The sequence below is a fragment of the Mustela lutreola genome, chromosome 1, assembly GCF_030435805.1.
Source record: "Mustela lutreola isolate mMusLut2 chromosome 1, mMusLut2.pri, whole genome shotgun sequence".
NCBI lineage: Eukaryota > Metazoa > Chordata > Mammalia > Carnivora > Mustelidae > Mustela > Mustela lutreola.
Window position 1 is genome coordinate 190,177,209 of NC_081290.1, and position 25,557 is coordinate 190,202,765.

At 47.8% G+C, this 25,557-nt stretch overlaps 3 protein-coding genes across 4 annotated transcripts; 2 read left to right on the forward strand and 1 right to left on the reverse strand.

Moving 5' to 3' along the window:
* Positions 1-364: 364 nt before the first annotated feature.
* FOXR1 (forkhead box R1) lies at positions 365-9,147 on the forward strand. The gene is made up of 6 exons (XM_059155967.1): positions 365-467; positions 6,187-6,261; positions 6,345-6,613; positions 6,871-7,094; positions 8,385-8,623; positions 9,074-9,147. Exons 1-6 carry the CDS (start codon positions 407-409, stop codon positions 9,100-9,102), a joined length of 897 nt encoding a protein of 298 aa, XP_059011950.1. The 5' UTR covers positions 365-406; the 3' UTR covers positions 9,103-9,147.
* Positions 9,148-16,805: 7,658 nt separating this feature from the next.
* CENATAC (centrosomal AT-AC splicing factor) lies at positions 16,806-23,549 on the forward strand. 2 transcript variants are annotated; one of them, XM_059182795.1, is made up of 11 exons: positions 16,806-17,002; positions 17,145-17,308; positions 17,923-18,021; positions 19,975-20,041; positions 20,113-20,175; positions 20,503-20,567; positions 20,713-20,818; positions 21,817-21,847; positions 22,949-23,038; positions 23,118-23,250; positions 23,335-23,499. In XM_059182795.1, the coding sequence occupies exons 1-11, from the start codon at positions 16,865-16,867 to the stop codon at positions 23,432-23,434; spliced, it is 1,056 nt and encodes a 351-aa protein (XP_059038778.1). In that variant the 5' UTR covers positions 16,806-16,864; the 3' UTR covers positions 23,435-23,499. The 2 variants fall into 2 exon arrangements, with proteins under 2 accessions (XP_059038778.1, XP_059038771.1); XM_059182788.1 differs by having other exon boundaries at positions 23,118-23,549.
* Positions 23,499-25,546, reverse strand: RPS25 (ribosomal protein S25). The gene is made up of 5 exons (XM_059182836.1): positions 25,399-25,546; positions 25,090-25,185; positions 24,358-24,541; positions 23,612-23,711; positions 23,499-23,514 (listed from the first exon to the last, which is right to left on the reverse strand). Exons 1-4 carry the CDS (start codon positions 25,399-25,401, stop codon positions 23,617-23,619), a joined length of 378 nt encoding a protein of 125 aa, XP_059038819.1. The 5' UTR covers positions 25,402-25,546; the 3' UTR covers positions 23,499-23,514; positions 23,612-23,616.
* Between the last annotated feature and the right edge of the window lie 11 nt (positions 25,547-25,557).

Genomic DNA, 25,557 nt, shown 5'->3' on the forward strand with positions numbered 1-25,557 from the left:
GCCGGGATGGTTCATCAGGGGTGGTGGTAGGGAAACTTACCAAACACAGGAAGAGCTCCGTGCAAATGCAGAGCGGGAAGAGGGCCCGGGATCCCTCCCTTCAGGACCCCCAAGCCCCCAAAAGAAAGTGTAGGAGTTGAAGAGCGAGGTCGCAGAGAGAAGCCGGTGCAGGCCAGAGACGATTAAAGGCGTCAAATTGAGGACTCTCCACACCTGAGCCGGCGCCAACTAACCGGATCCGAGCCCGGGCTCTGAGGAAGTGGGGCGAGGCCTCAGCCTCAGTGTCTCCAGTATCCCACCCCCTGCCGGGCGACCTCTCCTCTCTCTGAAGGTGGACCTGAAACTCCAACACCACGACCTCTGGGCCAGCCTCCATGGCCAGGTCCCGGGCTTGCTGGACTGGGACATGGGCAATGAGTCCTTTCTGGCCTTCACCACCGCGCACCTGCCCCCGGCGGAGCAGAACCGTGAGTGCGCCGGGCCGTGGGGGAGGGGCGCGGCGGGCGGCCCGGGTGTCCTCGCGGGGCGCAGGGGCACTCGCCCCCGCCCCCCACCCCCGCCCCCACCTCTTGTCCCGCGGGCCTACCTGGAGCCCGGTGCGGTTTTGCGGGCCCTCGCCCCTCCGCTGAGCCCGTGCCCCCTCCCCGCCCCTTCCCCGCCCCACCCCACCCCACCTCACCCCACCTCACCTCACCCCACCTCGGGCAAGGAGGCCTCCGCGGAGAACCCCCTCTGCGGGCAGTGGGTCCCACCCGGGCATCCATTCGCCAGCCTGCCGCCTGCCACCTCCACCCAGTCCCAGAACCTTCTAGGCCTCACGGCGGCCCTTTTCCCATGGCGCCTACCGCCATTTGGCACACCACACATTTCCCTCGTTGTTCTGTTTTTTTTTAAAGTTAACAGTTTTGTTCCAGGCTGTAGCCCCCCTCTTAGTACATTGGCTGACACCTAGAGGCGCTCAGTATTTGCTGAACCAATGGTTGACCTCAGGGTCTTTAAAAAGAGGACTTTTCTTGGGACCTCAGGGGCAGAGAGTGGAGGTATCACCTCCTAGTTTGTGGTACATTATTGCCATCTGTTCGGGCAAGGTGCTTGGATCAGTCCATTGTCCCCCTTCAGTGCACCCCCCACGCCCTCACCCCACCTTCCCTCACCTCCCACACTCCCCTGTATCTACCCTAATTGTTTTAATATCTTTAGATAGGTGTATCTTTGAGAACTATTTAACGTTATTTTCTGTGTAGAGATGACCTTAATTTACTAAATGCTTATTCTCTCTTTTTTTTTTTTTTTCTTGGCCTACTCGCACTATTGTTATTATTTTTTTAAGATTTTATTTATTTGAGAGAGAGAGAGCACTAGAGGGAGGAGGGTCAGAGGGAGAAGCAGACTCTGTGCTGAGCAGGGTGCCTGAGGTGGGACTTGATACTGGGACTCCAGGATCATGACCTGAGCTGAAGGCAGTCGCTTAACCAACTGAGCCATCCAGGCGCCCCTGTTTACTCAAATGTTTTTGAGAGCTATTCTGGTTGCTGAATGAAGATGTGGTTCCTTATTTCTGATGGCTGGGTGGTATTCTACCATCTGTGTATGCTACCTTTTGCATTTTAGTTCTCCTTGCTAATGAAGACTTATATTGTCTCCAGCTCTCTGCCTCCTTAAGTAATGATAATGAATTCCAAAGTTTTTGTTGAGTAAGAAATATTTAAAGATTTTTATTTATTTATTAGAGATCACAAGCAGGCAGAGAGGCAGGTGCGGGGGGGGGCAGACTCCCTGCTGAGCAGAGAGTCCAATGTGGGGCACGATCCCAGGACCCTGGGATCATGACCTGAGCTGAAGGCAGAGGCTTTAACCCACGGAGCCACCCAGGCGCCCCTGAGTAAGAAATATTTATTGAGCACCTCCAATTTGCCAGACGATGTTCTAGACACTGGTAATACATAATGAGTGAAACAGACAAGTCTAAATGAAGCTTACATTCTACTGGGGGCAGACAGACAATCCACATAAAAAATATATAGTATGGTATAAAGTGACAACTAAGATGGGGAAAAAGGACACAGTAAGAGGGCTCGGAAATGGTGGTGGCTGTGGGTTGAGGTGGTGGCAGCCACAGTTTTAAGTAGGGTCATCAGATTGGGCTTTCTTGAGAACATAATATTGGAGCAGAGGGTTGAAGAAGGTAAGACAGTGAGCCAAAAGGATATTTAGAAGAAAAGTTTCTCAGGCAGAAGAAATAGTCAGGACAAAAGTCCTAAGGAGGCAATATTCCTGGGGTGTTTGAGGCACAGGAAAGAGACCAGTGAAGCTGTATCAAAATCATATACAGAGGGCAGTTCACAGGATGTGGAACAAAGATCTGGAAGAGCCCATGTGCCACTTTAAGGATGTAGGGTTGACTTTGAATAAGTTGTAGCATGGTTGAAAGGTTCTTAGCCAAGGAGTGACAATGATTCCCGAGGGTGTGTAGTTGCATAGGTGGCTGGTACTTAGTTTGATGCTCTGCTTTCAGTGTCTTAAGATTTTTAATGTTTTTATTCTTTTTTTTTTTTTTTAAGATTTTATTTATTTATTTATTTGACAGGCAGAGATCACAAGTAGGCAGAGAGGCAGGCAGAGAGAGAGGAGGAAGCAGGCTCCCTGCTGAGCAGAGAGCCCGATGCGGGGCTCGATCCCAGGACCCTGGGATCATGACCTGAGCTGAAGGCAGAGGCTTAACCCACTGAGCCACCCAGGCGCCCCTATTCTTTTTTTTTTTTTTTTAAAGATTTTATTTATTTATTTGACAGAGATCACAAGTAGGCAAGAAAGGCAGCAGAGAGAGAGAGAGGGAAGCAGGCTCCCTGCCGAGCAGAGAGCCTGATGTGGGGCTCGACCCCAGGACTACGACCTCAGCTGAAGGCAGAGGCCTTAACCCACTGAGCCACCCAGGCGCCCCACATTTTTAATTTTTGAACAAAGAACCCTTCATTTTGCACTGGGCCCTGCAAATTATGTAACTGATCCTGCATGATCTATATCACTGTGGCTGATGTGTTGAATGTGGAGATAAGAAGCTAGTAGACTAGGCTACTACTGTAGTCCAGACAAGAGCTGGTGGTAGGCTGGAGGGTCAGGGTGGTGGCAGAGAAGGCATAGTATAAGAAAGAGAGATTAGAACATGATTCCTTCAAAGTTTTGGCTGGTTAAGTAAAAGGATGGAGTGGCCTCATACTGAGACAGAGGAAACTTCTGGTAGGACAGATTTTTTTTTTTAAGATTTTATTTATTTGGGACGCCTGGGTGGCTCAGTTGGTTAGACGACTGCCTTCAGCTCAGGTCATGATCCTGGAGTCCCGGGATCGAGTCCCGCATCAGGCTCCCAGCTCCATGGGGAGTCTGCTTCTCCCTCTGACCTTCTCCTCGCTCATGCTCTCTCTCACTGTCTCTCTCTCTCAAATAAATAAATAAAATCTTTTTTTAAAAAAAGATTTTATTTATTTATTTGACAGACAGAGATCACAAGTAGGCAGAGAGGCAGGCAGAAAGGAAGAAGCAGGCTTTCCACCGAGCAGAGAGCCCAGGACCCTGGGATCATGACCCGAGCCGAAGGCAGAGGCTTTAACCCACTGAGCCATCAAGGTGCCCCCAAACTGAAGTTCCTTGAGATAGTCTGCAAGGCCCTAGCTCCTCATCAGTGTCGTCATTCCTCCCAGGCTCTCTCCTTATCTCCGACACACGACACTCGAGATCCCAGGCCTTCCCACAAGCTGTTATCTTTGCCAGAAACACTCTTTCCTCTTCCTCCTGCCCTAGTTAATGGCTAGTTACCCATTATGTTTCTGGTTTTTTAAAAGATTTACTTATTTGAGAGAGGGGGAGTGTGAGTGAGTGGGGGAAGGGGCAGAGGGGGAAGGAAGAGAACCTCAAGCAGACCCCCCGCTGAGCACCGAGCCTGATGTGCGCCTCCTTCCCTTGACCCATGAGATCATGATCTGAGCCAAAATCACGAGGTTGGATGCTCCCCCGACTGAAAAATCCAGGTGCCCCCATCCTGTTTCTGTTTAAACATCTTTGTAAAATAGGCCTTCTCTGACCGCCTGTCCAAACATAACACACATTTTATCATAATTACTTTGCTTAAGGCCTATCTCCAGGTCTGTCTTGTTCACTGCCGGGCAAATGGGAGGAGCTCAGCTTAACTGGATGGATGAATACGTGGCAGGCTAGAAGCACATCAAGTGTGTATTAGAGCTATGGGCTCAGCACTATGCTGGCTCCTCAGGATTAGGGGGAACTATTTCCATCTCCCCCCGCCCCGCCCCAGGCCCAATGAGTGTCGTCACATGGCAGTTGAATCTAGGTTTTTATCTGGAAAATGAGGTTATACTTATTGGAGAACTCAATAATTAGAAAGGATTCCCATTACGTTACTAATAATGTTCAACATAGTATTTGAAAAGAGGAAAAATACAGGTGTTTCTTTCTTTCTTTTTTTTTATTTAAGATTTTTATTCATTTGTGAGAGTGAGAAAGAGAGTGAGTGGGGCACCTTGGTGGCTCAGTGGGTTGAAACTTCTGTCTTCAGCTCGGGTCATGATTCCAGGGTCCTGGGATTGAGCCCCACGTTGGGCTCTCTGCTCAGCAGGGAGCCTGCTTCTCCCTTTCTATCTGCCTGCCTCTGCACCTACTTGTAATCTCTCTCTCTGTCAAACAGATAAAATCTTAAAAAAAAAAAATAGAGAGAGAGAAAGAGAGTGAGTACAAGCAAGGGGAGCAACAGGCAGAGGGAGGAGCAGGTTCCCTACTGAGGAAGGAGCCCAATGCAGAACTCGATTCCAGGACCCTGGGTTCATGACCTGAGCCAAAGGCAGATGCTTAACCAACTGAGCCACCCAAGCATCCTGAAAAGAGGAAAAAGTAGAAAAAGAAAGAAAGAAAAAGACGAAACTACTATTATTTATAGAAAAAAAGAATGTTAAGATAGAAACTATACGAAATCAATATGCAAATTATTAGAACCAATAAGGGCCCAGCAAGTTTGCTGGTAATAAGAACAACATACTAATAAACACTGTTCCTCCATAGCAGCCTGAAGAAACTGGAAAATATAATAATAATAAATAATAAAAATTATATTATAATTAAAATTATAATATAATATAATATAATAATTATATTATTAAAAATTATATTATATTATAATATAATAATATAATATATTATATTATATTGCAGTAACAATCAAAATTATAAAGTATCTAAGAGTTAACCCATCAAAGAATGAACTAGACCTTCATGGGAAAGATGCAATCACTATTTAAGGACATAAGAGTTCTGAATAAATGAAGACATGAGGGGTGCCTGGGTGGCTCAGTGGGTTAGACCTCTGTCTTTGGCTCAGGTCATGATCCCAGGGTCCTGGGATCAAGCCCTGCATCAGGCTCTCTGCTCGGCAGGGAGCCTGTTCCCCCCGCCCTCTGCCTCTCTGCCTACTTGTGATCTCTCTCTCTGTCAAATAAGAAAATAAAATCTTTAAAAAAAAAAAAAAAAAAAAAGGAACTTCAATTTGGCCCTCATGGAAAGCCATCAGAAAGTTTTTAAGTAGAAGGGTGACAAGATTGGATTGATATTTTAGGAAGATGCTCCAGCTGCCCTGGGATTAAAGATAGAGCAGCAGAGAAACATAAACGCCATTCAGGTGCTCCTGGACTTGGGGATTGCCTGGGTGTGGCTAGACCGGAAAGAAGAGATCAGAAGTCAAGAACACTTGCACGTTTCTGGCCTGAAGGACTGGGTAGGTGGCAGTGCCACTTGCTGAGACAAGGTACAAAGGAAGAAGAGCAGGAAGATGGAGTTTGGTTTTAGAAATGTTGAGTTCGAAGTGCCTATAGCTTGTTCCGATAAAGACCTCCCATAGGCAATTCTGTTGATGGGCAAGCAGAGCCGTCTGGCTAGAGGTCAAGATTTGGAAGCCCTCAATTGAGAGATGGTGGCTGAAGTCACAGGCATCCATGAGCTCTCTTGGGGCACAGGGTGTGTGGAGTGAGGAGAATGAGAAGGTCAGAGAGGTCAAATTTGGTGTCCTCATGCCCTGGGGAGAGCCCACAGCTATCTCCCAGAGAAACTTCCAGGCCCAGGATCCTGGGGCAGCAGTGGAAATCCTAGGACTATTCGACCCTCTTCTATCTTTCTTTTTGTCAGTTGCCAGATATAGACTCCGAATAGTTGAGCCACCAAAAGAACCCGTGAACAAAACAGCCAGCCCTGATGACGATGGTGAGTAGGGGGCAGTAAGTTCTGCTCGGGCCAGATCCCAGAGCCAGCGAGCTGTGGCGCACAACCTCCTTCTCTCCACACAGGCCCAGCCCTTGAGCCCAACCTGTGGATGTGGGTAAACCCCAACATCGTGTTTCCCCCTGGAAAGCTGGAGGTCCCAGAACCTCGCCAGAGGGAGCATCTGCCAAGCACACTCCCCTCCCCTCAGCTGCCCCCCAAAGAGCAAGACTTCGCCAATGCCAGCTGCTCCTCCGAGGCCGCAGCCTTGGAATCAGAGTCGCTGCCTTCTTCCAGCGAGCAGTCTCCCCCTCGGAAGCGGAAGCGGTTTGCCTCTTCCCCCAGCACCTGGGAGGTAGGAATTTCTGGGCCCGTGGGCAGGACTTGGGGCTATAGGCAGGGCAGCTTCGGGATGATACAGTGGAGAGGTGTTTGCTTAGGGATAACCAAGGGTTAATGGGTTCAGAAATCAGCCATCCCCCCCTTGGGTTGGGGAGAAGCCCAGACAGGTGGCCCTAGACTACCCCGCTCCCTGCCACTGCACCCCACCCCCACTCCCCCCGGAGCAGAGGCCGTGGAGTTAGGACCAGTTCCTACTCTGTGCTCCTCTAGCTCACAGAAGAGGAGGCCGAGGACCAGGATGACCGCTCCTCTGTGGCTCTCCCGCCCCCTCACAAAAGGGCCCCCCTCCAGAGTCGGAGGCTCCGGCAAGCCAACAGCCAGGAGGGGAGGCTCTGGTCCCGGCCCCCCCTCAATTACTTCCACCTAATTGCACTGGCATTAAGAAACAGTTCCCCCTGTGGCCTCAACGTGCAACAGATCTACAGTTTCACTCGGTATGTGCCCCCGGGGGTACCTATCAGGGGGGAGGGCAGGGACCCTGGCCTGATACTTTCCGATCTGCCCGTGGTCCTGGGCTGCTGCCTTGGCTTCCCATGTGGGTCTGAAAGGATAAGTGTGTTCCCAGGCCATCTTTCCCAGGCATTGCTTCGGGTTGTCTCCAGATGTGTGTCCACGTAACCTGTGTGCGGGAAGATATCCACATCCACTCTCTTTCACATCTAAAAAATCCACCTGGTTTTTTTTATTGTTTTTTTTGTTGTTGTTTTTAAATATTTTATTTATTTATTTGAGACAGGGATTACAAGTAGGCAGGGGGGCAGGGGCGGGGAGAGCAGGTTCCCTGCCAAGCAGAGAGCCTGATGTGCAGCTCCATCCCAGGACCATGGGATCATGACCTGAGCCAAAGGCAGTTAATCCACTGAGCCACCCAGGCACCCCCAACTTTTTGTGTTTTTTTGTTTTGTTTTTTTGGTTTTTTGTTTTGTTTTGTTTTGTTTTAAGATTTTATTTATCTCTTTATTTGAGAGGGAGAGGGAGCACAAGCAGGGGAACAGCAGAGGGAAAGGGAGAAGCAGGGAGCCTGACATGGGGCTTGATCCCAGGACCCTGGGATCATGACCCGAGCCAGAGGCAGATGCTTACCTACTGAGCCACCCAGGTACCCCTATACCTTAGTTCTTTAAAAAATAATTTCACCTGGGTCAGAAGTTCTCCTATCCTTCCTGTCAGGAATTTTCCAGTAGAAAGTCTGGTTTCCCCAACAGCGTCTCGCAAGCTTTCCCTTTGGGCTGGCCTGCCGGCCATTGCCCCACACACCCCCAGGGGAGCCCAGTTGAATCACATTTAGCTTTGAGAGTCGTGTACACAGGAGTGTGAGGAGCTTCCCCGACCTTTTCCCTCTAGCGGGCGAGTCTTGGAATATTAATCCACCAGTGGTGTCCTTCCTTGACCTGGATTCCTCTCACAGGAGCTGATGGGCCTGATTCTCTTCTGTTCGCGTTGCAAGTCTCAGTCCTGAGCCCTCAGAGGGAAGGAGGAAAATGAGCCTGGGAATGCGAGCAATAAACTGGGTTTAAAAGATGAGGGTTTGGAAAAGCAGCACACCAGGTCGGGTTTTGCCATGTGTTCCATCGGCAAAGAGCTGGTCTTTGAGGCCGGCTTGCCATTCTCCCCCCGTGAGAGAGGGGCTGGGGCTCCTGGCCCCTGGGGGAGAACAGGAGTCTCAAGACAGGGCCTCTCCCCCAGGAACTGGGCCCTTCCTGACCATTCCTCCCTATCCACAGACAACATTTCCCCTTTTTCCGGACGGCTCCGGAAGGCTGGAAGAATACCGTCCGTCACAACCTCTGTTTCCGAGACAGCTTTGAGAAAGTGCCGGTCAGCATGCAGGTCGGAGCCAGCACGCGGCCCCGCTCCTGCCTCTGGAAGCTGACCGAGGAGGGTCACCGCCGCTTTGCCGAGGAGGCCCGCGCCCTGGTCTCCACGCGCCTGGAGAGTATCCAGCAGTGCATGAGCCAGCCAGGTGAGAGGCCCTGTCACGCCAGGGACCCAGGGCAGGGGACCCGACCGTCGGGCGCAAAGCTGAGTGTGCAGGGAGGGAGCCTGGTTCACACTATTGGGGGGGGGCACCTCCTATGGGAAGGGGAGAAGATGCCAGTGGCCTGAGACCCTGGGGTAGTGCCTGCCCGAGATGGGACCCCACCCCACACAGGCATGTCCTGGCAGTCCAGAGGGAGGACAGAGAAACAACTGAGGTGCAGTTGACCTCATAGCCCGTGGAAATGGTGACCACACAGTGAGAGAAGCGGGCTATGAGCAGTTATGTGCAAAAGAGGCTTTTTCTTTTTCTGGAGACCTAGTGGCCTTTGGGCCTTGAGGGAGAAGTAGATTATCTGCTGTGACATGATCTGTGCTGAGGGAACAGCAGTTGCAAAGGGCGGATAGATTCTGTTGACTCTTTTTTTTCTTACAGATGTGATGCCCTTCCTCTTTGATCTTTAACTCCAAGAAGCAGGAGTCAGCCCATCCCGTATTAAAGTTACCTGCAGCAGCCTGGTGTGTGTGTGTGTGTGTGTGTGTGTGTGTGTGTGTGTATATGGTCGGTCTCTGGGGCTGGGAACAGGGTGGAGGTGGAGGTCAGCTCTGAGGCTGGAAGTGTGTGTGTGTGTGTGTGTGTGTGTATGTGTGTGTGTGTGTGTGTGTGTGTGTGTGTGTGTGTGTGTGTATGGTCGGTCTCTGGGGCTGGGGACAGGGTGGAGGTGGAGGTCAGCTCTGAGGCTGGAAGTGGATACCATTGGCCTGGTGTCCCGCAGAGGGAGCCCACGTCCTGCTTTACCCAAAGGAAGAAAACACTCAACCCCCTTCAGGATCCTGGAGCTGTTCCCATTTTTCTGGATTATGAGGACAGTCTTGGGAGATGCCAGCTCAGAGCAGCCTACCACTCACAGGAGGGGTTGTAATCAACTGGGAACAGTGGAAAGAAGCCTAAGGAAAGACATCACTGTGGGGCAGTTGAAGGAAAGACAGACCCTCCTAGCAGGCCAAGAAGGAGCAGTGAAAAGGGCAAACCTTTCAAGATTTTACTTACTTATTTGACAGAGAGAGCACACAAGCAGGAGGGAGTGGCAGGCAGAGGGAGAAGCAGGCTCCCGGACCCTGTGGAGCAGAGAGCCTGACATGAGGCTCCATCCCAGGCCTTTGGGATCACACCTGGAACTGAAGGCAGATGCTTAGCCCACTGAGCCACCCAAGGGTCCATTTAACTGTTTTGAGCAAGGGGTGGGAACTTGGAGCCAAGATTCGGGCCCATCCCCCTTGCTGTTCCTCTCCACCACGCCCTGCAGAAGCCAGAGCACCCGTGGATTGAGTTCTTAGCGGCTTCAGATCCCAGCCAGGCTGCTGTGCTTTCCTGGTGGCAGGAGCTGGTGTCCAGGGTAGGGCCAGGTGCCAGCCTCAGGTCAGAGGGGAATACAGAGAAGCCTCGTGGGCTGAGTGAGAAAGGAAAAAGGGTATTTTGTCGTTGTTGTTTGTTTTGGTTTTGGGTTTTTTTAAAGATGTTATATATTAGAGAGAGGAGAGTGAGAGAGAGCACACAAGCAAGGAGGAGGGAGGAGGAGAGCGAGAGAGAGGGAGAGGCGGACTCCCCACTGAGGAGGGAGCCTGACAAGGTGCTTGATCCCAGGACCTTGGAATCATGTCCTGAGCCAAGGCAGATTCTCGATGACTGAGCCACCCAGGCACCCCAGGAACAAAGTTTAAAGCTGTATCCCAAGCCCCAGACATTCAGACAGTGCTTGAAGACAATACTGAATTTGGATGACCTCGCTCATTCCTTCTCCTGCTCTCCCCTTGCCCCCCAGGGGTAGCCTTTGACCTTGAAGAACGGGCCCTTATACCTGGGGCTATAGACAAGGAGTTCAGCCAGGAAACCAACTTGGTATTACAGCTAAGCAGAAAGTATTTGTTGCATCATTTTAAGATATACTGAACTTTTCAAGAATGCAACTATTCTGTAAAGTGAAGGATAATTGTGGGCTTTTTTGTTTTTTGGAAGTTTACCAAGAATTGTTTGCCATTTCAGAAAATCACTTCACTGACAGCAAAGCTGCTCTGATATTTAAGTTACCGATACCACACGCTTGTATGAGTCTGTGTTTATGTCTGCTGTTCTCATGGGGAGTCTACATGTATAAACAAATATTTAGTTATTATATAAAGGCAGCCAATATAAAGAAAAATTATTTTCAATACACATTTGAATATCCTTTCTTAAATCTAAACTCTTCTCACCATAGGTATGTGCAAATTTCCAACTATCTCATATTTTCAAATCTTGTTTATCTATTGAAATGTACTTTTTTTCATAAATTTCTCTACCTTTATTTTTGTTATATTACAGTTAAAGTGTTATATCCACCTTTTAAAAATTACATGTGTTAGTAAATTATTTTATCAGTAAGATTCAAGAGGTAAAAACAGTTTTTTTTAAAAGATTATTTATTTATTTGACAGAGAGAGGGAACACAAGCAGGGGGAGAGGGAGAGGGAAAAGCAGACTTCCCACTGAGCAGGGAGCCTGATGTGGGGCTCAATCCCAGGACCCTGGGATTACGACCTGAGCTGAAGGTAGCTGCTTAACAACTGAGCCACCCAGGTGCCCAAAGCAGTCTTTTTTTTTTTTTTTTTTTAAGATTTATGTATTTATTTGAGAGAGAGGGGTGTGGAGGGGAGGGGGAGAGGGAGAGGGAGAGAGAATCTCAAGCAGACTCCCTGCTGAGCACAGAGCCTGTCACGGGCTGAATCCCACACCCTGAGACCACGACCTGAGCCGAAACCAAGTCAGACGCTCAACCGACTACGTCACCCAAACACCCCAAGATGGTAAAAACAGTCTTACAAATCGTTTGCTCTATTCCTAGGGTGTTAAGGCTGGTGGGGTAGAGAACCAGTGAACCAAGCAACAGGTAAAATATAGTTCCTGCCCAGATGTGCTCACACACAGTGACATCGGCAACCAGTGAGGACAACGCATGTTTATGTCCAGCCCCCCAGAGCCTAGCGTAGGGCTTGTCAGGTAGTAGGATCACGCTGTTTGTTATGACTGGTCACTAGTAACTTCTCTAAGAGGCACATTCCATATTCTCTGGAAGCACGGAGAAGACAACAACCAGCTCTGTCTGGAGGAGTTAGGGAGGGCTTCTCGCAGGAAGAGTTAGCACTGGGTCTTCTTCCCAGGTCTAGAAAACAACAGCCTCTACTTGTCCAGAAGTGCCCAAAGCCAGCTGGGCTCTGTGGGGCACTGCTGATGCTCCTAGGAGGCAGGGGGCAGGCTGAGGAGGTGCAGAAGAGCAGCAACAGGATGGAAAGAAAAAAATCACCGGTTCCAAGGAAAAGACAGGACAGACCCGGGCAGGTGCCTGGTTGGAGCAATGGCCTTTCCCTAATGCACTTGGAAGTGCTTTGTGATTCTCTCCTCCGTGACCACCTGCGTGCTAGTCTCTGTGTGATAGCCACTGGGGAGTGGCTATCATGTCCTTCACCTCTGGACCCACCCAGCCCTGAGCAGCCAGAGCACCGCCCCCACAACACCAGGTGCTAAAGATACAGTGAAACCCAAAATGGTCCTTCTCTCAGAATTTTCAGCCTAGATAGAAAGATATTAAACAGGGTGTCTGGGTGGCTCAGTGGGTTAAAGCCTCTGCATTCGGCTCAGGTCATGGTCTTAGGGTCCTGGGATCGAGTCCCGCATCGGGCTTTCTGCACATCAGGGAGCTTGCTCCCCGCCCCCCTGCCTGCCTCTCTGCCTACTTGTGATCTCTCTCTTTGTCCAATAAATAAATAAAACCTTAAAAAAAGAAAGATAGGGGCACCTGGGTGGCTCAGTGGGTTGAGCCTCTGCCTTTGGCTCAGGTCATGATCTCGGGGTCCTGGGATCGAGCCCTATATCGGGCTCTCTGCTCAGCGGGGAGCCTGCTTCCCCTCTCTCTCTGCCTGTCTCTCTGCCTACTTGTGTTCTCTGTCAAATAAATAAATAAAATCTTTGAAAAAAAAGATATTAAACAGTCCTATTAATGTGCAATGATAAGAAATAGTAATAAATATTAGGTGATTGTGAGAGGAAACGATACAGATACTTAGACTGAAGAGGAGGTAGAGAAGTCCATTTTTTTTTTTTTTGAGATTTATTTATTTATTTTAGAGGGGGGAGAGAGAATCTTGAGCAGACTCTTCACTGGGCAGGGAGCCTGACTGAGCCAGCCAGGTGCACCTTATTTTTAAAATTCTGCTTAGCCACTCATTGACAGTGGCTGCTAGGGGGGCACACGTGGGGAAGCCTGTAGGCAGAGCAGGTTTGAGCCGTTCTTTTTTTTTTTTTTAATATTTTATTTATTTGACAGATGTAGATCACAAGTAGGCAGAGAGGCAGGTCAGAGAGAGAGGAGGAAGCAGGCTCCCTGCTGAGCAGAGAGCCCGATGCGGGGCTCCATCCCAGGACCCTGAGATCATGACCTGAGTGGAAGGCAGACGCTTAACCCACTGAGCCACCCAGTCGCCCCAAGCAGTTCTGATTAGAATCTGAGAGATGCCTGAGTGGCTCAGTGGGTTAAGCGCCTGCGTTTGGCTCAGGTCCTGAGATTGAGTCCCACATCAGGTTCCTCGCTCAGTGGGGAGCCTGCTTCTCCCTCTGCCTGCTGCTCGCTCTGCTCGTGCTCTCTCATTCTCTCTCTGACAAATAAATAAATAAAATCTTTAGACTCTGTGAGACATCAGGGCAGTTTCATCACGTAGATGACTGTTGTTAAGTGTGGGGTTCGGAGGACAAGACTGAGCTGAAGATGTAAATACATCTGAAAGTCATCAGGATATAGACAGTATTTAATATTATGTCCTGTGTGCTAACACAGGTATCCACAACACATTCTGGGGAGAAAAAAAACCCAGCAAAATAATATGTTGGATATGACTACAAATGTGACAGAAATCATGTTCATATATATAAATGTGATGCCTAACTATAGAAAAACTTTTAGTTTAGCGCTTTTTTTTTTTTTTAAGATTTTATTATTTTAGGGCTCCTGGGTGGCTCAGTAGGTTAAACATCTGCCTTCGGCTCAGGTCATGATACCAGAATCCTGGGATCAAGTCCCTCATTGGGATCCTTGCTTTTCAGGAGCCTGCTTCTCCCTCTGCCTGCCATTCCCCCTGCTTGTGCATTCTCTCTCTCTGACAAATAAATAGATAAATAAGATCTTTATTTTTTAGAATATTTTATGTATTTTGTCAAGGAGAGAGAACCTGAGTGAATGAGAGAGAGCATGAGCAGCAGAAAGGGTCAGTGGGAGAAGCAGACTCCCCACCTAGCAGGGAGGCTGATGTGGGGCTCGATCCCAGGGCCCCCGGACCATGATCTGAGCGAAAGGCAGATGCCTAGCCCACTGAGCCACCCAGGTGCTCTAAATAAGATCTCTTAAAAAAATAAAAATCTTGCAGACAACTCTAGAAGGCTTCACAAAAGGGGTGACATTTCATTTATTCAATAATAACATTGATACAGGAGCCTGTGAATGATTGAGAGCTTACCATGTGCCAGACAAAGCCACCAGCCACATGGAAATTCCATTCTCGTTCATATTTCAGATCCTTTATCATAGAATTTATTAGGCAGGGCTGGAAAGAAGTAAATTTTAGGCAGAGGGAACCAAGGGCTGGAAGATGCTAAATGCAGAGTACTCCAGCATATTGCCTGGAGGAGGTGGTGGAGGAGGTCAGGGAAGTGATGGGAGATAAGACAAAAAGAATTTGGGAAACATGCTGTAAAAGGCTTTGAAAGTCATCCTGGGAAATTTAACTTTTTTCCTGATGCTAATTTAGAGGCATTAAATTAATCCAGAAAGTCACTTGGAGACTTTCCTAAATCCAGAGTCTGAAGGATAAATGGAGCTGACTTAGACCACACATTTGGAAACCCTTTAGAAAAATTGTACAAATTGAAACAAGGTTTGCTCTAGGAGTATATCCAGTAATATATAATCCAGTAAGGCAACTTGAACATGGTGGATATGGGGAGTGAGTGAAAGCCGGTATCAAAGATAACTCTCCCCCAAACTCCAGGATTTAGCTTGGTGGTGTTCCCTGGGAGGATGAAAATAGGGGATGTTCTCAGGTGGAAGATGTTGAATAGATGTTGAATTCCATTTCACACAGTCAAGTTCAGTTGCAACTGAATGAGCACTCCATGGTGCAGAACTTTAGGGAAATAGTTTCAAAAGCAAAACTGCAGAGGGGTAATAAGTTAGTGGAAGTCGAAGTAGTGTAGTCTACACTAGGCACCTGGGAACAAATGAGGAAAACAGATGTCTGGGTTGATCTGCTTTTGGGGTTTGACGAAATGAGAGGTCTGGGACGGTCAAGGGAAGTAATAGATTGCCATGAGAGTGTGGTGGGAACAGTCGTGGGATCAAGTGAGTAAAGTGAAGCCAAGAGGACCTAAAACCTAGACCACTAATTAGCAAATTTGATTAAGCATTAGAATCCCCTGAAGGACTCATTAAACTATAGATGGCTGGTCCCCACTCTAGAGTTTCTGATTCAGTAGGTCTGTGGTGGGGCCCAAGAATTTGCACTTTTTTTTTTTTTAAGATTTTATTTATTTATTTGACAGACAGAGACCACAAGTAAGCAGAGAGGCAGGCAGAGAGAGAGAGGAGGAAGCAGGCTCCCTGCTGAGCAGAGAGCCCAATGTGGGGCTCGATCCCAGGATGCTGGGATCATGACCCAAGCCGAAGGCAGAGGCTTTAACCCACTGAGCCACCCAGGCGCCCCAGAATTTGCACTTCTAACAAGCTTCCAGATGCTGATGCTGCTGACCTGGAGGCCACACTTTGAGAATTCAGAGCAAAGCAGCTGGTAGATGCTGAAAGTTTTCTGAGTGAATGAATACGAGTACTCATCTTCAGGAATGGAGATCTTCCTGCAGTTAAAGGCAAGATGGAAACTAAGGCCACATGGGAGGATGGAAGATGGTGGTCAGAATACAACTTCAGAGTTTGAATTCAGAGGAGCATTTTTAAGGTCCAGGACTGACCCTTCCGAGGAAATGATGAGAGGTCAAGGCATTGAGCGTTGTGGGGTCTTTAAAATGAGTCACATCTGACAGAGGCCTGAGTCTACTGGGAGGCTCCAAGAGGAGGTCAAGATCTGAAGGGGGTCTGGCTACTTTCTGGGCCTGAATTAGGTAGGGTTGACTGTATATACACCCACAGACATTGTAGTCCATCCAGGTTAATGCACCAGTACTGGTAACAAATCCAAGTGAAGTTCGGACTCTGTTAGTTCTGTCCAGCACCTCCTATAAGTAAGGTATGGGCTGGGCCCCAGGCTTTTTGGGGGGTACTCTAGGGTAGAGATCACAGCCTGGAGATTTCAGCCCTGTAGGGAGCAATTTGCTTTAAGCCCTAAGGCTTAGGGGAGCAGGACAGATGGAAGGTTCTTCATTCTAGGAAAAGTAGCGTGTAAAGAATGAAAATTCCACTGAGTGAGCATGCTTACAGAATAAACATGTCTGTTAACCCTCAGCAATGACTCTGCACCCTTTTCATAGCTTCCTTTTACAGTTTTATAGTAACAGCTTCTCAGAACACACACACACACACACACACACCCTGGGGTATATGGCTGTGATTAGGTCTTAGATGAAGGCCACTTCCAGCATGCTTCCTTACCACCATCTGGTACAGCAGAGCATGAAAGGTGCTGCCTCTGATGCTTCGCACTTGTGCAACCTTCCACAGTTACTTTCTCCCCGTGCCTCAGTTTTCCCATCTGTAAAATGTCGGTAATAATAGTAAGCCACGTAGGGCTATGGTGAGGATTAAGTGCCTCGTGAATGTAAAGCTCTGGACACACAGTGAGCACCCTGTAATACTAGTTACAATGTGTTCCACTGTCTAATGCGGGTCCTTGTCAATGCCCCGACATGCGTGCGGTCTGCGGTCCTGCAGTGGCACCTCACTGTCGCGCGCGCTCTTTCCCGGGCATCTGCACAGCGGTGCCGCCACTTTTTCTGGGCCGATAGCATCTGGGAATATTGATGTAGGCTGGGTGCACCCGACGGCAGAGAGCCCGGGGCGGGACTCGCGCAGCCGCAAATGGGTCTGCAGTGGCGCCAGCCTGCCGCTGGGGGTCGCGGGGGAAGCGCTGGGTTCGCCCCGCCCCCGAGGGGTCAGGGGTCACCGGAGAGCGAAAGAGCTGCTGCGCGTCGCAGATGCCGGCTCTTGGGCCCATGGCGCCAGCGCAGCGTTGCCCCCTGTGCCGCCAGACCTTCTTCTGTGGTCGCGGACACGTCTACAGTCGCAAGCACCAGCGGACGCTGAAGGCAGCTTTGGAGCGGCTCCTGCCCCAGGTGCGGACGGGAGGCGGGAAGTGGCCGCGGACGGCCTGGGTGGGGGATGCGGGCAGTACAGGGAGGGCGCGAGGGGGTGGGACGTGGGGGTTCCACTGGGGTCCTGGTTGACCTCTCCCGTCCTCTCCCCTCTCCGCCGCAGGTAGAGGCCGCCCGCAAAGCCGTCCGCGCCGCCCAGGTGGAGCGCTACGTGCCCGAGCACGAGCGGCGCTGCTGGTGCCTTTGCTGTGGCTGTGAGGTGCGGAAGCACCTGAGCCACGGAAACCTGACCGTGCTGCACGGGGGGCTGCTAGAGCATCTGGCCAGGTGAGATCCGGCCTGGGAGCCGCCTCCAGCACATTCGCATCCTGGTGGGTTGGGGGGCGGGTGGTGGTGGTTTGGGATGCGTGAGAGGAGGAACGCTTTTGTGGTTGGATCCAGTCAGCTTATAGCCTCGCATCTTTGACGCGTGGAGGGCGTCTTAGTGGTAGTGCCTTGGTCTTAGTGGTAGAAGGTTACCTCCCATCATCTCCTCCCAGATTCTCTTTCTCTCTCTCTCTCTTTCTTTCTTTCTTTTCTTTCTTTTTTTAAGATTATATTTATTTGAAAGAGACAGTGAGAAAGGGATCACAAGAAGGGGGAGTGGGAGAGGGAGAAGCAGGCTCCGTGCTGAGCAGGGAGCTGGATGTGGGGCTGGATCCCAGGACCCCAGGATCATGACCTGAGCCGAAGGCCGACACCCAACCGGCTGAGCCACCCAGGTGCCCCTCTCCCATTTTTATTGGAAGAGGGGAGACTGGACATCTGGAAGATGTAACAGTATTCTGTCATCCTTGCCCAGAGGCAGAAACCCAGATATCAGTGTGCATTACTTAATATAATGCCTAGATGTCTGAGTAATATTCTATAATCCATCATTGAGATTATCCATTCATTCTCAGCCCAGAGCACAAGAAAGCAACCAACAGATTCTGGTGGGAGAACAAGGCTGAGTTCCAAATGAAAGAGAAGTTTCTGATCTCCCCCCAGGACTATGCCAGGTAAGTTATGAAAGGTGGAATAACAGAATGGGACTTCTCTGGGTCTGTGTCAGGTACTGGAGCTTTCTCTGTTAATTGGAAAGTTCTGCAGGGCCTTTTTAAGTATCTATTGTCTTCATAGCACTCATTATTCTAATCACTATACTGGACACAAAAGAAGTATGATAGAGTCCTTGAAAAGTTTATATTCTAGTTGGGGGATGGGGTTTACAGTCCATTGAGCAAATAGAGAATAGTATATAATAAAAGTTCACTATAATCGATTATTTAATGTGTGGTACAGAGAATATTAAGGTCCCTTAGGAGTAGAAGAGGCTTTTTAATAGTGTGTGCAAGCACCTGGTACTCATTCAGTGCCCACGTTGAATTGTTTTAGACTCTATTTTAACTGGCCCCTAAAGGACCCTGAGAAACTGGAGTGTAGTCAGCTGGCCCAGCGTAGAGCAGGTGTCAGTGCTGCTTCGGGAAAAGGACACAGACAGCCTCGCACTACTTTTATTAGGACAATATTGAGATTATAGGAAATGGAACCCAAGGGGATCCCAGAACCAAAGTTACAGAAAAACTCATGACCTCTATTATTGTTTCCTATTTAGTGTGAAGAATAATGAGGGAATGGTGAGAAATGCCTAAATCCTTCAAATCTGTGGTTCAAACTGGGCAGGAGATGGAGAACTGAGGCCAAAAAGCCTAACTCCTTACACCCTGGCCCAGCTCCAAACGGTGTTTGGTGGGAATAAAGAATAGTTGAGCAGAAAAAGTTATAATTGAGAGTTATGAGAATGGACTCCTTGACTTTTTTTTTTCAAGATTTTATTTATTTATTTGACAGAGAGATCACAAGTAGGCAAAGAGGCAGGCAGAGAAAGGGGGAAGCAGACTCCCCACTAAGCAGAGAGCCCGATGCGGGGCTCGATCCCAGAACCCTGAGATCATGACCTGAGCTGAATGCAGAGGCTTTAATCCACTGAGCCACCCAGGTGCCCCTAGACTCTTTGAATTTTTTATTAGTTTTCTTTTTTTTTTTAAGATTCTGTTTATTTAGAGAAAGTATAAGAGCTAGCATGAGCAGGGGGAGTGGGAGAGGGAGAAGCAGACTCTCTGCTGAGCAAGGAGCCTGATACTGGGCTCATGACCTGAGCTGAAGGCAGATGCTTAGCCAGCTGAGCTACCCAGGCACCCCAGTTTTGACTTTTGAACCTTATACATTTAACGTGCACATGCACAAGGCAAAGCCAAGTTTGACTGCTTTGACTGGTAAAGATACCACAAGCCACTTTTAGATTTAGACAGGTTATCACTTAAATATCGAAAAAAATAAACCCGGAGTGCCAGCTTCCCAGATCCTTGCCCACCCACCAAAAAAGGCCACTCTGAAACAAAAAGGGCTAGGTAACTATAGTGTGAGCTGTGGGACACTATTTATAAAAATAAATTACAAAATAAAATCAGACCAGAAAGCAAATCCTAAAACTCATTGCAAATAATGACAGATTATCATAGCTATATATCAAATTGATAAGTTATAAAAAGAGTAAGAATTCAAGTGACTTCAACTCAAAATTCTAACTGTATAGCCTTAGGATATTTACTAAGGACTGAAGAACAGGAGAAATCCTGAGCTTTGGTTAGTAGTTCTATTGTTGATAGTGATATTGGTAGTATTGGTACACCTTTCTGTGTGTATTGTAGGATAATAACAACTCTAAGTCTCATGATGGTCTAAAGCCCATTTTTGATTTCGCAAAAAGGAAATATGTGCTAGAAGAGAAGTGGAGCCAGTATGGCAAAATGTTTAAGTGAATCTGGGTGAAAGGTCCATGGGTGTTAAATGTTGTATTTTGTTTTTGTGATTCTGAAATTATCCAAAATTTGAAGAAAAAATGATCTACTGAGGATTTTTTGTAACATGCATAGACAGGTTCTTGGCTGACTTGCCCTTTTTCTTTTCAGATTCAAGAAATCCATGGTGAAAGGTCTAGATAACTATGAGGAAAAGGAGGATGAGGTGATCAAAGAAGTGAGTTAAAAGGCCACTGAAGGACACAGCCCCATGGCCTTGTACCAAGCTAAGCAGCCTCTCCCCCACAGATGGCAGCTCAGATTCGTGAGGTGGAGCACAGCCGGCAGGAGCTGGTTCAGTCTGTCTTAGAGGTTGGTGTCCCTCGGAGGAGCCAGAGCAGTATCCAAATCCATCTGATCCCTGGTTCTCCCAGGTCCAGCATTTCACCTACCAGCTCTTCTAGAACTCATGGACTCCGTGCTTCATCTGTTCGGCTTGAATTCCCTTACCTGTCTGCCAGGGGGCAGGCCTTGTCAGTGGCAATGTGGGCTGAGCTGGGAGGGGAAAAAAGGAAGTTTGCAAAATGGGTAGTACCATATGTCAGTATGCTAATTTGTTTCCTACTGGAGGGTGGGAGCATGGCCTAGATAAACTCTTAAGCATCCAAGACACATTTATTTTTCCTGAATCAAACTCAGCCTCAGCCAGTGCCAGACCCAGAAGAAGGCTCTTCAGCACTTGGAAGCTGGAAAGGGACCAACAGGTAAAATTGCTAAGGAATCTCGTTGAGTTTGGATTGTTAGAGCATTCTGTAACTTTCTGGTTGGAAAATGGCAAGAGTTCACCTCTGCTATCCTCATGGCTCAAGGACCTCCTCTGCCAGCCTGGCTCCTGCTTATCTTTTTCAGTCTAGTGGCCTCCACCTCACAGCAGCCCTCCTACTTGGACCTGCCACCTGCCCCAGAGCTTGACTGGATGGAGACAGGACAACCTTTGACATTCATCGGCCATCAGGTACCATGGATAAGCGAGTCAGGAAGGGCCAGTGCTCCCTCAATTCCCAGGACATCCATCTCTCACGTTTTGTACCTATTCTGGCCATCCAGATCTTGTTTCTTGGCTGCACCACTCCATAGTGTGTTGGGTTTTTTAAAAAAGATTTTATTTGACAGAGACATAATGTGTTCTTAGACTTCTTTCCCCAACGTCCAGTGATCTCATCCACACCTCTTGCCTCCACTGCCACTGAGGAGTGCCAACTCCTACAGTCATCCTCTGTAGAACTCCCCGTTTCTGCTCAATTTAGGACACTACATTCCAGTCACCTGAAGCTAACCCCTACTGTCCCTAGATTACCAGAACTGTAGCCAAGTTATTTCCTCTTCTTTCATCTCCTACATCCTGTTGAGGAGTAGGCCTGTTTTACCTCCTGGCTAGATGTCCTGTGTTACACTTTTCTGCAAGTTTCTATGCCCCCTGTAATCCTTTTCTGAACACAGAAAGCCACTGCCTCACCTGATGTCTTGTACACTCCAACCATACTGTGCATCTTATGGTTTTTGCACGTGTCACTGCCATTGCCTTAAAATGATAGGCCTTTCTTCAGCCTAGCTCAAAGGTCACCTTTTCATGGAAGGCTTCTGTGAACAGGTTGCCTGTTACAAATGTACATGGGACCATGTAAAAAGCTGTAAATGTCACCTGTATAATTTATGCTTAAATCTCTCCCCCCACAATATATACTGTCTTGTGAGGAAAGAGTTTTGCTAACGTAACACCTAGTAGGCACTCTATTTTTGGACATCTTTACTACTGAGACCATAAGTCTTTTGAGGAACAGGACTTTCAGTTATCTGTGCTTTTTAAAATTTAACACCAACCAGGGGACAGAAGTAGCACTGTGGTGCTTCCACCCCCAACCCCCAACCCGTGGCTTTGTCCTTTTTCTCGTTGGGAATATACTGTCATCAGTTTCTTATCTGGGATTTCCCCCTCCCCCCTTCCAACTACAGGAGACACCAGGAATTGGTAACATCCACTCAGGTAAGGCCCAGAGCAGTGTTTCTCAGATGGTAAGAGGCAATTATTTTATTATTTTTTAAAGTTAATTATCTTGGGGGCACCTGGGTGATGCAGTCAGTTCAGCATCTGACTCTTGGTTTCAGCTCAGGTCTGATCTTGGGGTCATGAGATTGAGCTACACCTCAGGCTTCAGGCTCAGCACCAAGTCTGCTTAAGATCCTCTCCCTCTTCTCTCCCTCACCCCCGTGCTTGCTCACTTACTGAAATCTTTTTTAAAGGTGGACACTGAACTGACTGTGCCCCCCAATCACCTTTTTAAAGAATAAGGTTGATTATGAAGTGCTATCTGATGAAGGACTTGAATCTCAAATATATGAAGAATTCTCAAAACTCAGTAAAATCATGTAGAAAGATGGTTGATCAGAGTGGCTAAAATTAAAGACTGTGTATGTGAAGAAACATTCATAAACTGCTGGTGGGAATGTAAAATGGCACAACCAATTGGAGAAACAGTTCAGGGATTTAAGAAGTTAAACATACACCCACCATTATGATCCAGACATTGCAGGAGACAAGCAAACATGTCTGCACAAAGGCTTGCACACCAGATGGTCACAGCTTTAGTTGCAATACCCCAAAACTGAAGCTGAAAAGAATCCAAATGTGCCTCCATGAAGGAACAGAGCAGTGCTCAACAAAGAAGGTACTGTTAAGTGCAGCATAGATGAATGTCAATTATTAGAAGCCAGATTGAAAAAAGGTACATAACTAGTAAATGCAAATTAGATTAACAGAAGCATATTCATAGTTTCCTGGGGTTGGGAAAAGGTACAGAGGAGCGGGAAGTCCTTTAAAGGGGCAGAACAATATATAGTGGTGATATTTAATATCTTGACTGTGATGGTTTCACTCAAAGTTTTTCAAATTGTGTATTTTCCATTGGGCAGTTGTAGGTCTGTTATGCCTCAACAAAGCTGTTAAATACCAGCCCATGGTCAAAAATTCCCCAGCCCGTGGGGTTTTGCTTTTGAGCATTAGGTAAGAGTTTATAGCAAGGGCATGTTTCACACTAGTCTGAAACTTTAGGACTGCCTTCATTCCTGCTTAATGGGCCTTTTCCAGGTGCTACACCTCCTTGGATGGTCCAGGATGAAGAATACAGCTCTGTAAACCAACAAATAGGACCATCCTATGAAGAATTCCTTAAAGAAAGTAAGTTAACAAATTCAAGAACAGGCTACCTAAATTTTCCTAATCAAAGCAAAACCGTTTAAAAACTCTTTCTTTGTAGAGGAAAAACAGAAATTGAGGAAACTGCCCCCAGACAGAGTTGGGGCCAACTTTGATCATAGCTCCAGCACCAGTATAGGCTGGCTGCCCTCTTTCGGCCGGGTCTGGAATAATGGACGCCGCTGGCAATCCAGGTGTGGATCCAGTGCCAGGACCCCAACCCACTATCCCTTTGGAGATTTCAGCCTTTATCCCGCTAACCTTTCATTTCCTTTCAGACATCAGTTCAAATCAGAAGCTGCAGCAAGAAACAAACAGTCACATAAAAAAAGCCAGTCGTTTCCGGATACTTTTTCAAGCCAACAAACCCATACCTAAATCCTTTTCTTAGGAAAGAGACATACCCACGTATTTGATTTAATAAAATTTTATTTTCCAAAATGGTACAGTTGGAGGATCTGTAAAAAATAAAAATAAAAGAATCAGAACTCTAGAGCCTAATACAAAAGTGGGATGTATATACTTTCTACACCACAAGCCCTCATCCATTCTTACCTTGTTCATGCATCTTCACCAGCAGCTGGGGCATCTCCACCCTTGGTGTTTCTGGTGTAAATTACTTGAGCTCTGTGCTTTGAAACCAGTTTAATAAGTCCTACAGAGAAAAAAATAAGGGTAGGGGTTCTATGCAGTACTATGAAATATTTAACAGACACTAAAAATACTGAATTTGAGCATTAGAGTTTAATAACAAAGGCAAACATCCCTCATGTCTTGGTGATGATCTAATTTTATTTTTTCTTCCTAAATGAAGGGCCCATTACCTGCTATGGGGATGCTTACCCTCATAGCGCTTTAACTTAAAAATTACTGTTTCCACATTAAACACTACAGATGCTTAAAACATTTACATTCATTTACATTAATATGAAATCATGGTAATTAAATCACCACTAAATTTTAAGAATACTTAAGTAAAAAATGCTTTCCTACCAAAGCTTTTACTGTTTTCACAACCATATTTCAATGTTGGGTTTCTTTTGTAACTCTTTAAATAAAATTAATTTATTTGAAAACAAGGGATCCTGAAGCTCCACCAATAGGACATAAGGGTCCACAGGACAAAAGTGGCCATGAACCCTGCTCTGGGGTCTACACAAGGGGGTAACATGTTAGAATATTATGGCTAGTGGTCAGCCTGTACCTACTTTACAAAACTCCAGTATAAACATTGAAGATGGCTATTACAGGCAAGCCAATTTAACATATAAAAGCACACCAGTACAACACATCCCTCTCACCTTTACTAAGGAGCTCCTGAAGGGCTGCCCTGGCCAGGGAACCTCGAATCTTCAGTCTCTCAGAGACAACAGCTGGAGTTATAAGCTTATAGTTGGGAACTTCTTTACAGAGTTTGTCATATGTCGCTTTGTCAAACAAGACCAAATTATTCAGCTTGTCCCGAACTTTGCCTTTGGACCACTTCTGCTCACAAAGAGACAAAGAAAATCAGTGCTTCTGAAGAAACCACCCCCCCCCCCCAAAAACAACCGGTGTCAGAGAACTCTTCCACTGCCGTCCTGCTATACTGCAAGGGTGGCTGTTTCTTGGCCTATACAAACCTACGAAATTCAGATTTTACTAAGTTCTACAAACAAAGACTCAAATAATCGAAACCAGGATACAAAACAAAAGGAACTCTAGCTGCCACTAACAGCACCAAAGATACGTCAGGCTGGGGGAAAAAAATAAAAATGCGACTTTCCCATACAGGCTGAACCCCACCATACCAACTAAAAATATAATGGACTAAGCCTCAGAATACTTTACATATTGTTAACTTCTAAGTAGCGTGTACCACCCTATTCTTCCAAAACAACAGAACGGTGATGCAGAGTACAAGCTCTAATAATCGGACTCTAGACCGCACAACCTTAAAAGCCATTTGCCCTACACGCCACTTATTACCAAGACACATGGGTCCGACGTCCCCGGACCCTCACTCCTAGGTAGGGGGGGGAGCTCACGCCTACCTTCTTTTTGGCCTTGCCCCCAGATTTGTTCACTGGGTCTTTGTCTTTTTTGGCCGATTTTCCGGCATCCTTCTTCTTCTTGTCATCCTTGGGCGGCTGTAGAGAAAAAAGGGGGAATGCAGGCAGGTCACAAGGCAGCCCCGCACCGTCCTAACCCCACTACCGGAGCACATGGGTGAAGCAATCCCCCCGCCCACCTTGAAGAAGCGGCCCGGCGGGTCTGAGACCCTCCGTCCGGTGTCGCCCCAACTGCGCCCCAGCACCGCCCGGCTCTCAGAACAGCCCGGCCCCCCATTCCCGAGAGCTCACCATAACGAAGCTGGGAGAGGAGCGTCCACCCCTGCAGCCTCACTAAGATGTCGGACAAAAAGGAAGCACCTCTCCCAAACCGGCCCAGAAACCTCCACCCGCAACGAGCGCTTCCGGGGCAAGGGGCGGAGCCCGCGAAGAAAGGCCGGAAATCCGGCC